Here is a 14,236-nt window from a genome sequence, read left to right as displayed (position 1 = left end):
GCCCCTTGTATAAATTGGCAGCCTGTTGCTGTCTGAATTGAAGGCCTGGGAACCATGGATTTGTTGGGTTTCTCACCCATCCCTGGTGACACCTGTACAGGGCAGCTAGTGCTGCTGTGCCCAAACTTGAGAGGGAGAAGAGCAAAGAAATCCTTCTGAGAAGCTGCTGATTTTTGGTTTTGACAGTCATATATTGCAATGATTTCTAAGCATGTGACTTGGTTATGGCAATAGAAGTAACTTTTCCTAGTCTGAAAAGAATGCGTCAGTGTTTAAAAACACGTCTCTAGGTGTGTACCCTTTCAGTTGTGGGTCATGACTGTTGTAGCATTTGGCCATTGAGATACTGACAGTGCTTGGTAGCTATCTAAGAGCTGCTGAGCTTTTGTTTTCTGGCTTGCTGGAAAAACCTTCTTTTCCCAGTTAGTCACTGAGTTAAATTTCTTTTGCGTATTACTTTGCTCACAGGGATGAAGGTGCATGAACTCTATTTCTAACCTGTCTTTAGCACACAATTTAACTACTGTTGTGGAGAGTGAGCACCAAGGAGAAGGGTTAACTTTTCAGTCTGTTGAGACAGCTTTAAGATGAAACTGAGTAAGGTAAACTCTAGCTGAAATCAAGCAATCCCTCCTAAAGGCAATCGAGAATAATTATATATGGTGGCTGTGAACTTGCCTGAAGTATCTAAAATTAGGTGGATGCATTTAAATAATAGTAGGTTAAATTGATCTGATTTTGTATATTTGGCATGTTTTTTATTCTTGATGAGGGTGGAGTAGATAGAGGATTGGGCAAAAGTCAAGCTTCCCATAACCTTAATTTGTAATGGTTGGCTTTTCTCAGTATCAACTCAAACACTACCACATGAAGTTGATGTTATCCTAATCAGGGGTGTGAGGTGGGGGGGGGTGGTGTTTTCTTTGCTGGGTTTTGTTAAGATAATACTTGACACACCTTCCTGAAGTGCATGTTTATTTGTGCACATATATTATACATATAATGTCCTATTGCTCTTTCAATAAATAGGGCTTCAGGAAAATTTGTACGGATCTGTACAAGGAATATGAAGACAGCCACTTTGGCACAGAGGTCTTCAGTCGAATTGATCTCTGTGCCATGCATAAGAAGAAACAGGAATCTGGTTACTATTACTGTGAGTGTTCAATCAATGTGGGCTCCAGTAGTAGGGAAGAGAGTAAAGAGCAAGAAATACAGACAGAAGATGTGGGAGAAAAAAGCAGTGAAGACCTCCCAAACCATGTAGCAAAGGCTGAAATAGGAGCAACTACTGCAATCTGTAAGCTTGCCTCAACAGCAGTAGATGATGATAAACCATCTGAAAATGCTGCTGAGGCCTCAATTGCAGCTAAAGAAAAAGAAATCAGTGAGGCAAAGGGACAGCCTGAAGCTGCAGATGGGACTTTTCCTACAGCTGGAGATATCTGCTCAAAGTCAGCACTTGGTCTGCTGCCAGTAAGTTCAGATGTGTTGAAAAGCTTGGAAATGGAACGAGAAAAAGCAAAGATAACAGATGGTAGTTTGCAAAAAACTGAAGCAACAGAACATGCTGAACCTGGTCAGACAAGTTTGGGATAAAGTTGTTGCAGTCCTTGGTGAACTTGGTGAGGGTGGAGAAGGCAAACAGGTACAGTGGGGCTGAGGTCAGAGGGGTGGGTATGGTGAATTCATTTTTTGTAGGAAACAAACTTATTAGATTCTGATTAAAAAAGGCAGAACAAAATTTGAGGGGAATATCTGAATATTGTAATGGTGAAATGCCTAACTCAAAACCTATACCATCAGTGTGTGTGAGCATATGTACTGCAAAGATAAGTGAGCTGTGGTCTAGAGAATCAGACCCTTCAGCAGTCACCCATTGATACAAATGCTGTTGCCAGACACCTCTGGTGCCCAAATGCACACTGGTTGAGTTTCCTTCTGCCCTGCTTCGCCCCCTGCCCTGGGCCTGCGCCTTCAGCTTTTCTCCTTTGCCTGCCTGCCTTCTCCTCACTGATTACTGCCTAAAGACACCTCTTCTTGCTTAATCCCTACAGCTGCTCTCATTTGTGACTCCCAAGCCATGATTGCAACGCGATCATTCATTGCATGTCTGTAACAGGTAGATGGTGTTAGTTGTTAACCCACTATTGTGAAGTATGTGCTTTCCTTTGACCTAGTAGATACTTAATGAGAAAATTATTTTGCCTGACTTATGGAAATGGCATTTTTGGAAGAGAACAAGGTATAGCACTAAGTACTTTCCTTTGCTTTCCTCTTCCTCTCCTTTTCTTTATCTAACGAATTGTCTTTGTAAAATGCCCTGAGAGGAGGATCCAGGGGACAAGAGCGCTTTTCTAAAGCGAAGTTTTGGCTGGGGCTGACGTTTCCTGGCTTTACCCTTCGCTGGCCGAGGCCCGAGCAGAGCTGTGTGCCCGCTGCCCTTCCGGCACGGGGTGATGCTCCCGGTGGAGCCCGCGGCAGCGGCACCAGCAGATGGCACCGCTGGAGAGCAGGATGCGCCGGGAAGGGAGCGCCGCCGCCAGCCCCGCGCGTCCGCCGAGCCCGGGGAAAGGGAGCGGGTCGTGGAAAACCCCTTCCTTCCCTTATCTGCTCCAATTGAAAAGGGGTACTTTGTATTTTAACAGCTTTTTTTTTTTTTTTTCCTTGGGGAAAAAAAAAAAGTGTGCAGTTAAAAAAAGGCGTGTTACCAAGATTTAGCTCCTCCTCCTCCTCCACACACACATAAAGTGTAGCAGCATCAAGCATATTTTGCTTCCCTACAAGGTGTGTGGGAATACACGTTTAGGCAGAATGGCCAGGATGAACTCTGTTGAATTAACATCAGGCTGCTTTAAAACTTGTTACCAAACTTTTGAAAAAACAAAGAGCTGTGTTTGTACAATTTTCACAGGGAGTGGAGGGTAACAACCCTCCCCAGCCAGCCACTGTGCGGCAGGAAAGGAAAGGCTCTGCATTTAATGAACCTGCTTTGTACTCACACTGGGGTCTGTCAGATCCCTTGTGTTGCAGAGCTTGGCAGAGCATTTATTTTTATGTTCCTCCACTGAAGGTTGTGGACTTTGAAAAGGCTGTCCCCAAATGGTCTTCTAAATGCAAATTCCAGAGTAGCTATTCCCAGCTTCTCTGGGGTCTTCAAAAGGCAGCTAAATTGTTAGAGGAAGCCTACAAGGTTATTTTGGGAGAGTACTTAAGAGTTGACACATCAGGGAGCATCTCCATATCAAGGCCTTCTGGATGTTTTCTTTTTTTTCAGGAAATCTTGCTTCAAATATACACTGAGGACACAGTGTTCCTTACTTTTGGTTTGGTGTTTTGTTTTTTTTTCCTAATTCAGGAAAGGAAATCATTCCAAAAGCAGCATCATTCACTGTAAGAACTGAAGTGGATTCAATGGCCTAGGACCAAATACACTTTACAACATGCTGTATTTCTTCTTATTGAAAATGCTAATTATCTTTTTATAGACAGATGGCACTGGAGTGTAGCAAATGCATGGCGAACCTGCACTCGTAAACATTTGGGGATTTAGTGTGTACAGGTTCCAATTAAATGTAATTCTGTTTTAGGGTTATTATAATGATAGTAGGGTAATTAATTTCACTTACCTTGGGAGTAGAGTAACTTGTTTTGGGACATTAAGTTAAAAAATATACTTAAGTTGTATCATTGTGATTAATCTTGACAATTCAGAATAGTGCTTGAAACCAAATATCTACCAAATTCATCTATTTAGTCTCTAACAACAACCAAGCCAAAATAAGCTTCTGTTCAAATAATAACATTTTCAGCTTTGTTGTGGAGAATATAAAAGTAATAAATAAGTATTAAATTTTGTTGGTCTGCTTTAGCCAAAAGTTTTTGCTCCTTGTTATTTTTTATTCAAATTAATTGAAATATATTTGATTATTAGACACTTATGATGTAAAACAAGAGGGAGAGAATTTCTGAAAAGAAAAACTTTATAGTGCTGAAGAAGATCAATTGTCCTTCTTTTTGACTATTGTAGGGAAATTACACTGTGAAATTCAGATCCAGAAGGCAGTTTGATTCACTCTTTATGATCCCTGCATTTGCTGTTCTTTTTGTATGATTTTTTTTTCTCTTTATGGTCTCTAACTTGCCTGTTGTTTTTTTTCCCTTTGAGTAATTTTCTTTATAAGCACTAGTAGTTAATGTAGAAATGCAATCTACTACTATATTGTAATTGAATTTAGTTGAATGTAACTTGAGTTATTGAAATAATGGTACAACATTGGGGTTGGAGAGAACTTACAATAAATATATTACCCACTGTGACTTTCTGTGTAAGTACTCAATGATGAATTGCACTGCAATGATAAGTACTTTCCAAGCAAGATAGGAGAAGGCTCCCTGTGTCTCAGCTGCCTTTAACTAGATGCTGGTTAAACTAGCAATTCTAATAAATAGGATGCCAAAGCCAATGGAAATAATGTTCTGTAAATACCTCAACATGAATACCATGGTGGCTGTTAGGCACTAAGCATCAGATGGGCCAGTTTTTTCCTGGATGAATGCAATCTACTACTATATTGTAATTGAATTTAGTTGAATGTAACTTGAGTTATTGAAATAATGGTACAACATTGGGATGGAGAGAACTTACAATAAATATTACCCACTGTGACTTTTTGTGTAAGTACTCAATGATTAATTGCACTGCAATGATAAGTACTTCCAAGCAAGTTAGGAGAAGGCTCCCTGTGTCTCAGCTGCCTTTATCTAGATGCTGGTTAAACTAGCTATTCTAATATGCCAAAGCAAATGGAAATAATGTTCTGTAAATACCTCAACATGAATACCATGGTGGCTGTTAGGCACTAAGCATCACTAGATGCTGGTTAAACTAGCAATTCTAATAAATAGGATGCCAAAGCCAATGGAAATAATGTTCTGTAAATACCTCAACATGAATACCATGGTGGCTGTTAGGCACTAAGCATCAGATGGGCCAGTTTTTTCCTGGATGTTACACATTTTGCAGGTCAGGGTCTCTAAACGAGAGCCATATGTCTGTGTTAAAACAAATGAAAAATTGTATTGGTTAGTTCAACTGGCTTTCCCCTTCCATAGTTGTTACTATAGGACATGAAAAAACACAATGCAAACATGCTGCTGTTCTCGAGGTAAAAAAGGGTAGTTTATTTTCTGACCCCAACATTTATAGGTTTCCAAAAATTATAGTGGATTGGAAGGTGAAAGTGCCACCTCTCCGATGACGCTGGACAAACCAACAGTCCATCAAATTTCTTCTCCTTCATAAAAGAATGCAAAACAATAAGTTATTTACAGAAAGTGTGTAAGAAAGTTTCTTACAAAAATTTAAACATCAGAAGGCTTAGAAAAATCTTAAAAATCAGGGCAATGCATAGTCTTGTACTTTCTACATATGCAGAAGAAAGCAGAGCCAGCTCCTTGTTTACCTACCTTTTGTGTCAGGAAGATGCCAGCCTCCTCAGCATGGAGAGCCAGTGGAAAGGTGATAGCTTCAGGCAGGAGCACTTCACTCCTCCTGCCTGATCCCTCAGCTAGGAGCAGGAAGTTGTAGGGGAGTGAGTAGTAAACTGACCTTCTTGAAACATTTCATTTCCATTTGATTTTTTTTCTGCTGTTTTTACCCACAGTTTCTACGGTGTAGTGTACTACCAAGGCAGAAGTCCTATACTGTTTCCTTGCATGCAGGTAGAAGGAATAATCCCTCAATTTAAAACATTTAGCAACGCTTGCTGTTGTTCCTCATAAATGCTTATGCAGAATACAAGCACAAACAACAACAAAAAAAGGCAAAAAAACCCTTTCACAAATCCTCTACATGGCAAAATGCACAGAACCACACTCCTTGCAATGTCACCATGACCCCCAGCTGCAAAGCTGCAGGCTTAGCCAGGAGGGAAGCTTGCTTATGGCACTCTAGAGATCAGAGAAAACTATGGATTTTTCTCTGTTAGGAAATCTTCCCTTCTTTTCTCATCATATTGTTTTGGAACTAAAAGTAGTTGTTGGAATGAAAGATAAGTTTAATAAGTAGTCCCGTTGAAAAAGCCATGTCCTGGGGAATATTTAAATGTTGGTAAATACTTTGTGGAAGTGGCTATTCAGAGTTAGAAGCAGAAGGACACATCTGGAGCTCCATAAATCCTAAGCAAGTTAGTGTAGTTGTGTTCTACAGTTTTATTCTCAAAACCACTCCCAGATGGGCTTAAATCCAAGCACTGTGTAGGCTTAACACCTCTGAAGCTGGCTTCCAACCATGGGTTTGGGTCACTGGCCTCTGCAGCAGAAACCTGAATTGAGTCTTGTAAAAAGAGTCTAAAAGAGACTGTTAAATGAGAGCATACTTTTCTGACTCATGAAAGAAAAATTAATTTCTAAAAAATAATTTTTTAAAAAAAGTACTGAATGCCCACCCAGGGCTTCCCCCCACCCACCCACTGCAACTTTTGATTCTCTAACAACAAAAGTGCTTTTTAAGATCAGCTGAAAAATTAACAACGTCTTTTAGAAATTTTATTTAAAGTTCTTTCTTATCCAAGTTGCAAGATGTGGGGTGTCAGTGCTTAGATCAGAGATGGAAAAACAGGTCCTGTTTTTAATCACTTAGCTAATTCTGTCTTTGAAATGAAAAAAAAACCAAAAAACAAAACAACTTTAAACTGCTGCCTGGCTGTTTTCTACCCTTTGAACCTTCTGTTTCTTAGTGTAAAAAAGAGAGATGTGTACCTGTATGAGACAGTAGTTTACATCCCTCTTTGCCAGAAATCCAGCATTTATTATTTGCTGATGGGTGCCTAGTTCTGCTTTCATGCTGTAGAGTAAGAAAACAGTAAGACTGAATAAGCATTAAATTGTGACAAGTAAATATGTTGGGGAGAGGTGATCACACTGAGCTTCTAATACATTTTTAAGGTTTATGGGAGGTTTCACTTGTCTTTTTCTGAGACAAAGAATCTGCTCAACTGCTTGTCAATAGTGAACTGGAATCAAAGACCTGTTAAAGGTTTTTCTTTTAATAAATCCCTTTTAGGTAGAGGGCTACCTAAAGCTTAGGATGTTCTGTGGTTCATTGGTGTTTTTCAGAATTAAGTTGACTTAAGGCTAAATACTGCTCAGATTGAAGTGGAGGCGGTGCCATCAGTGCCATGGGGTCTTACCTAATGCTGCTGAGACCAAATCAAATCCCCAATTTTCTGAATTATAAAGGCTTTTATTGAGAGTTGCTGGGAATTCTGTTTGCTGAAATAAATTTAATAGAGAAAAGCAGAGATTCTTCTGCTCAATCAGATCTATTTTAAGGCTTTGCCTCCAAAAGTATCCTGACGTAAGCATGCTGCTTTCACAGAAGAATTAATTCTCTTATCTGTATAAAATCTATGGACCTGATTCTTGAATCTTATCCCAGTGCTATGTCTTTCTGTTAGGTGACCTGTGGGAAATCCAGCCTGAACAGATACCTTGGCCAGACAAGAAGGAGGCTGAAAGGGCTGTGTGAGACTTGGCAGCTCTGCTGACAAAGAGTTTTTTCTCTCACCTTTAACTTTGTGAAAAAGACCTTTTTGGTCTTGGCTTACTTTACTTAAACCCACTAAGTAGCCTCTGAGGCTGATACTGAAATTATTCTATCTACTAATTTCACATATGAAGCACCCAGAAATTATTATAATCCAGAAATAATCAAATTATATTGAAACAAATAAAACATAATTGAAATAAAATTATATTAAAACACTATAACATCAGCCTGGATAATTGAAACCATTTAGGTACTGTTATGAAACCCTTTACAAAATGAGTTATAAATAAATACATTATAATGTAAATATATTATCAATCAAAACCCAAATGAATCTTGAGTTTTGCTTCAAGTTATATTTTAAGATATGTTTCAGGGCATTTAAACTGTTGCTGGCATCAGAAAACTTTAAATGTGTAAGAAGTTATATAAATGTAACATTTCAGGAGCTTAAGCTTTGAGAAGAAAAAAAAAAACCTGAAAAGAGATGGACTCCCTTGTGGCAGTATTTGTTTTACTTTTTAAATTTCCTTCTCCATGTTTTGCTGTCCACTGAGAGCTAGAGCCAGGTATTTGTTCCTTGGTGTATCTGTACACCTTATCTCTTGACTGCACCACCTCAACTCCTGTGCTATCACCCATCTTAATAGCTGCAGGACTTAGAGTGACACTGTTCTGGTTTTCTAAAGCAGAAAAGGAGAACCTCTGCTTAACTGATCAGTATTTATGTGCATGGAAAACAAGCAGTGAAGCATGTGAAGACAATCTTGAACATCAGGTCTCCCTCACCCATTTATAAATCAGGAGAAGTACTTATACATTTAAATCTGCCTCTCTAAAACTTACACCTCCTTTTCCCACTGTCAAGAGCATGGGTTTGTAGAATTTGCTAAACTGTTTCACTGCCCCATCACTAGACCCCCTTTTAACATTGCTTTTCCCCTTTGCTATTTACTTTCTCTGCTACTCTTAGTTTATTCTTCCTCCCATCCATTTATCCAGTCAGGCATGGGGCCATACACTTCTAAGTCTTCCATGATGCTTCTGTACTTGACTGCCTTTCCCAGCTGGAAGGTTTTGTTCAGCCTCTTGGTGCAGAGCAGGATGCCCAATGTCACCCCTTTGAGCTGGTAAGGGCTCTGGGCTAGCTGGCTTTGGCAGCTGTTGGTCTGCTGCTTGTAAGCCCCTTTTGTTCTGGTTTGCAGGAGCCCCTGTTGCAGTGGGGGCACTGAGCCATCCTGAAGTCTCTGAGCTGCTGTAATCCTACTTGGAATAACTGAGGAAATGTACTGCTGGCTTACTGTAAATAGAAAGTGAGGCCAGCACAAAATGGGATTGCAGTAAATGTAGCAGCAAGTGTACATTAGGGTCTCACAGAGCAGCACTTACACTTTCCTTTGCAGATGCTGATTGCTTAAGATCAGACAGAAGGGGCACAAGTTCTCCCTGTAGTCTCCAATTTACTCAGATGACTCAGAGAAGCAGCAGCAAATTGCAGGATTCAGTGTCAGGGGCTGTCCTGTGTCAGGCTGGCTCGAGCCTTGGACAGGTAAGCATATCAGCTGTCACCTGTCCATGCCCCATCCCTGGAAGTGTCCAATGACAAGATGGATGGGGCCCTGAGCAGCCTGGTCTAGTGGAAGGTGTCCTTCCCCATGGCAAAAGGGTTGAAACTGGATGTTCTTGAAAGTCCCTTCCTTACATCATTTAACCCTTTAACTCAAACTATTCTATTTTAATAAATGGTTCTTCCAAGCTCCAGTTCCTGAGGGTGCTGGGCTCCCCTGCAGGGTGAGCTGCCATGCTAAGGCTGCTGCTGTCACCTCTGTCCCTGCTCCTCACTCGCTAAGGCAGGGTCTCTGTGCTGCAGCCTCCAATTGTAGAAAATGCTCCACCAGTCCCTGGAGGGAGAACATCCACTTGGGACACACCAGTCACAGTGGCGTGGGGCCTGGAAACAGCAAGTTGGCACTAAGGATGTCCTTCCTTGGGAATAAGTCCTGCCTTAAGCTGGGCTCTTTCCCATGTGTTTGACTTATGATGTGGTAATGATGGGAAGAGTTCCTCTCTCCTTTTGAGCACCTTTCATGAGCTGAGGTGAGCAGGTGAGCTCTTTGGCAATGTCTTCAGTTACTACTTGAGCTTTCTTCTTCTTCTGTTTTTCTCCTTTTTACTTTATTTTTTTGGCAACTTGTAGCAGGTTCAATCTAAGCTCCCGTTTCAAGCAGCTCTGATTACCAGGTCTGTGGTTTTAAATCCTGCTGCACTGAAATCAGCTATTATTTACTCATTGCTATCCCCATCTATGACACCTGTTTTACTCTGACTGCATATGTTACCCCATGTGTTGCACCAGAACTTCAGTTTTTAGCATTTGGCTGCTCTTTGGGCTATGTAGAAGTAATGTCTTTTCGATGAGCACAACCATGCTGATTTATTTACATCACGTTGCTGCAGATTCAAGCATGTGTAACTATTGCTTACACTCTCTACCATAACAGAATTATTCAATTAAACAAAAGCTGATTAAGTTGTAGCCCTTGACAGATGAGAAACAGAACAATTCTCAGGACTCTTCATAGAATGAGACTTGCTATTGCTTGTATATTTAAAGACCATAAAACCAGTGCATTACTTACTATTTCCAAGTCATGAAAACCACACACTCCCTAGGCTGATAAAACACAGATTTTTCAAAAGAATGCTCCATACTGGATATTGGTTCCATTTACTATGTGTTATACAAATAGTCTATCATGGCATGTGGTTGGAAGGAAAACAAAAGAGATTAAGCAATCCAGCATCATAGTATGGAATGTTTATCAGCATGTGTTTTAAATGAATATATTACTCACTTTGAATCTCCTGCTAACAAAAAACTTCTCCATCCCCCACATTGACACATGTATTCTGTTTTTATGTTAAAAAAAAAAGAAATGTCTTGTGAACATCTGAAGATATTTAGGGAAGGATCTTTATTTTTCCTGCACTCTATAAGCATTCCAACTCCTCATAGGAAACCACAACTCATTTTAAAATAATTTGAATAACTTATGCTTTAATTTCCTAATGTTTTGACATCTTGAATTTACAAAAGTATCTTGGAACGTATGAACTGATGGTGTGAAAATTTCATTTCTAACTAGAAACTGAATTTTAGGATGGCAATTCTAAATAAAGGATCTGCTGTCGATCCAAACCTGATTCGTGTCTCCCACCATTTCTTCAGGCTGGGATTAAACAAAACTTGTGTTCACTTTATCAGTTTTGCTGAAACACATATGTCTATTATTTTTATAGTGGCAGAGTTACCTGAGTATATCTGCCTAAATTGCAAGTGAGATTTATCTAGAGGTCTAAGATAAGCCAAGACATTCTGCAGAACATTTTGTGAGGTACTTAGTTGCTGGCAGGTGTCGAACCGTGACAGATATATACCTAATCTCTTTGCCAGAAAACATTTCTGTTGAGATATCTGTTGCCTATGTGAGAATTCAACCTTTTGGTGACTCATTAGGCAGCCTAAAATGTTTATTTGAGTAGAGGATTGCATTTCAATTTGCCAGTGAAATGCAGAGAGCTCTTGTGGAGTGTGTCATGAGTGAAACCAGAGGCAGCCATAGGTGGAAGCAGCCAAGAGCTACTCACCAGTCCTGGTAGAACTGCAACATTTTGTGGTTCCTCTTTTGCCCACATCTGACACCCCAAAAGCATAAGGACAAGTACAACAGAAACTCAGTGACTTGTTTCTTAGCTTGCAATCTTCAACAGTGCCTTCTTGGTGGCATCAGAGATGATGCAAGCTGCACTTTTGTTGGCTTTTTTTGCTCTGGGCCTTGTTAGGTGCCGTGCTAGCAGCTGACATACAAACAGGTGATGCCCAAAACCTGCTGACTTTCCATAGCTCATCATGTAACCCTTTTTTCTCTTCCCAGATTGTCAGTGACACACATGTACCAGCCAAATGGCTACTGAGACACAACACTGCTGCAGCATTAGGAGCTCACTGACCCAGAACCATGCTAGAGTTCAGGTTTTCCTCTCTGTGTGCCAGAGGGAAGCCAGTATATCCCAGCAGAGAACATTGCTAGAAAGACATCCTCACCTTTCCTTTCCATATTGGACCCAAGCAGTACTGTAAAGAGTGAAGTGCTTCATTAAGGTGACTTCAGCAATTCTGGTTTAATGGTCTAAAAGAAACTTCTCCCACAGCTTGCTCATGGTAAGAGATGATGAGAGATGCAGCCTCAGCACTCGTCCTTGTTTCAGCACTGCTCCAGACGCTGTACACATTGCAAAGACAGACACAAGGACAGGAACTGTTTGCTTGCATTTTCAAGCCTCGAGGTAGCCTGTAGTGTGAATTACGTTAGCAGTGCCAGCAGACAGTTTTAAGTTTCTAAAATCCAAAGAGCTGCTACTATCATCATCTTATGCTGTGTTAACACAATAAGGTAATAAGCAGTGCCAAACTTTGCCTGCTCTCATTTTAAGTTTCTCATTTGAAATAGAATGTTATCAGCTGCCTAGTGTCACTTGTGTCCTTAAATATACTGCAGGGAGGTCTTGCTAAGTTATTTTGTGTAATATTGGGTGTGATGAGTCTGAAAGACAGTGAACTAAATTAGCACTTCAGTGCCTCACATGCAGAAGGAGGCTCTGTTCAGTTGAAGGATGGATCTCCTGTTGGAGGACAAGTGTTCAAGGCTCTGTTCCACAGCAGGCTACTTGCATGGTTTGGAAACATCACTCAGAGGCAGATACTTGCATGCTGTCATCATTACATACTGGTGCCTATGCTCTTCTCCATTTAAAGAAAATAAAAATCTGGTCTTTGCACACTTTGTCTGTGGCTGTATCTCTGTCTTGTTTTCACAGAGGAAAGTAGTCATGCTCCATACCCAAGGCACGAGAGAGAGAAGTACATTAAGAGGTCATCTGATACTAATTTAATGGGGAGTCTATAAGCATTTTAAATAGTAGTTTCTATAAGGCTCTGAGAACAAACTGCCTTTCTTTAAAATGAGTTTTGACGGTAAAGTCAGTTAATTAAAAACCTGCTGTACTCCTCAGAGAGACCTTAAGTACACTTCGGGAATGAGGAAGGAAGGCTAGTCCATGGTGTTGCACAAGTATCATACTATCCCATTAGGGATTTATCCTTATGGAGCTGACTCTGGTGGCTTTTATGTGCCTTTGCAGGCAGTTTTGTGTGAGACCCTGCCAGCTTTCTGTGCTGCTCCAAGGTGTGAAGGCAGCTGCACTGCACCCTGTACCAAACCACCTTCCTGCAAAGTCTTTAGCAGCTTCAAGTCTTGCCAGAAGTGACAGTTGTGTTCTGAATTCCTGCTCCTTAAGAGGCTGATTTAGCTTTTGGCAACAAAATGGGAGCTGTATGGTATCGTTTCAGCCTGCTCTCAAGCAGGGCAGGCAGGATCATGCCAAATCTTACGAGTGATGAACAAAATGCAGGCTGAGGCTGTGTGATGGTATTAAATCATCTGATGTGATGGTGAAACTTGATTGCTGAACGTTCCCTTTTTACTTGCCATTCTTTACCTCAGTTATTAAGTTTAGCATGGAAAAAGCTGCTTATTTAAAACCAAACCATCTCTACCCATTTTTACCTTCCAGTCTGAGAGTATCACCTATGTGTCCTCAGTAGAACCAAACTTGTAATATACTCAGGTAACTCTGCTACCATAAAAAATAATAGAACTCTGTTTCTGCAAAACTGATAAATAAAGTGAACACCAGTGGCTTTTGTAATCCCAGCCTGGAGAAATTGTGGGAGACAAGAAGGAAAAAAAAAGAAAATATAATTCTCAGAAATCAAAGATTGAAACTTTGTGCAGAAAAAGGTGAAGGAAACCTCACAGACTGAGTTATTAACAGTGATTTTTGACATTTGTTTAGTTTGCATCTCTTTTCATACTCTTCCCAAATAAGTTTTCTATCTCATTGCAATGTAATTTAAAAAGAGTAACAATGGATAAGAACCCCTTTAAAAGTAGTATTTTGGCTTCACTACCTCTATCTAAATAAAATGTAGATAAAATACTAACTAGCTGAAAAACTCATGCCATGTTCCTCTATTTTCTCAATTATCCTGAAATCCAGTCAGATCCTTTCTAGCAGCATAGGTCCCCCTCCAAGTTTCACTGCCATTTTACCCGATTGTGTGTGCTTTTGTCAGATCTTTAGAGTTTCCCTCTGTCTCCATGTTTAGGGTGAAAGCTCAATGGTAGAAAATAATTTCTAGTGTGCTCACTCTAGACTTTTCTGTTTTGTAGCTTCAAGTAATGGTAAACAGAAATTCTGGCTTCTAAAATGAAACAAGAATGGTATACTCTTCCATGAAAGACTTTTTTCCTGTGGCTGTGATAACCTGTTTATCCTCTCAGATTGTGCCTGCTCATGCTGTGCATGTTGTTCACTGTTTGTAAGCCCAAACTTAAAACCAGTAAGTGAGTGACCTGGCTAAAGCATTATATTACTGCTACTGACAGTCTTGGAGAGGTGATAGAGAAACTTATTTTGTTCCCTAGAATTAAAAAATGCCCCCTTAAATCTATACTTTTATTCACTACTAAGATTTTACTAGTCAGCTAGCAGTGAGTGTTGTATTTTGTGTGGGTTTTGTATACAGAGAAAAACTGTTAAGCATTACCAAAGGCTGTTCTT

General features: G+C 40.2%; 1 protein-coding gene across 3 annotated transcripts in view; it reads left to right on the top strand.

The window, feature by feature from the left end:
• The window catches only part of LOC120500710 (glutenin, high molecular weight subunit PW212-like), a 39,089-nt gene extending 31,193 nt beyond the window's left edge, over nt 1-7,896 (top strand). For 2 of the 3 annotated variants that reach the window (XM_039705938.1, XM_039705939.1), the window contains exon 6: nt 1,030-2,640. In XM_039705938.1, the coding sequence (XP_039561872.1) occupies nt 1,030-1,599 (570 nt within the window). In that variant the 3' untranslated portion in view covers nt 1,600-2,640. Of the gene's footprint in view, nt 1-1,029; nt 2,641-7,460 lie in introns of those variants that run through there. The other variant, XM_039705941.1, reaches the window with a different exon arrangement.
• The last annotated feature ends 6,340 nt before the right edge of the window (nt 7,897-14,236 follow it).

Source organism: Passer montanus, unplaced genomic scaffold (genome assembly GCF_014805655.1).
Source record: "Passer montanus isolate IOZ18808 unplaced genomic scaffold, ASM1480565v1 scaffold19, whole genome shotgun sequence".
Taxonomy (NCBI): Eukaryota; Metazoa; Chordata; class Aves; order Passeriformes; family Passeridae; genus Passer; species Passer montanus.
Note: the sequence above shows the minus strand (reverse complement) of the source record. Positions and strands in the feature narration are given on the sequence as shown.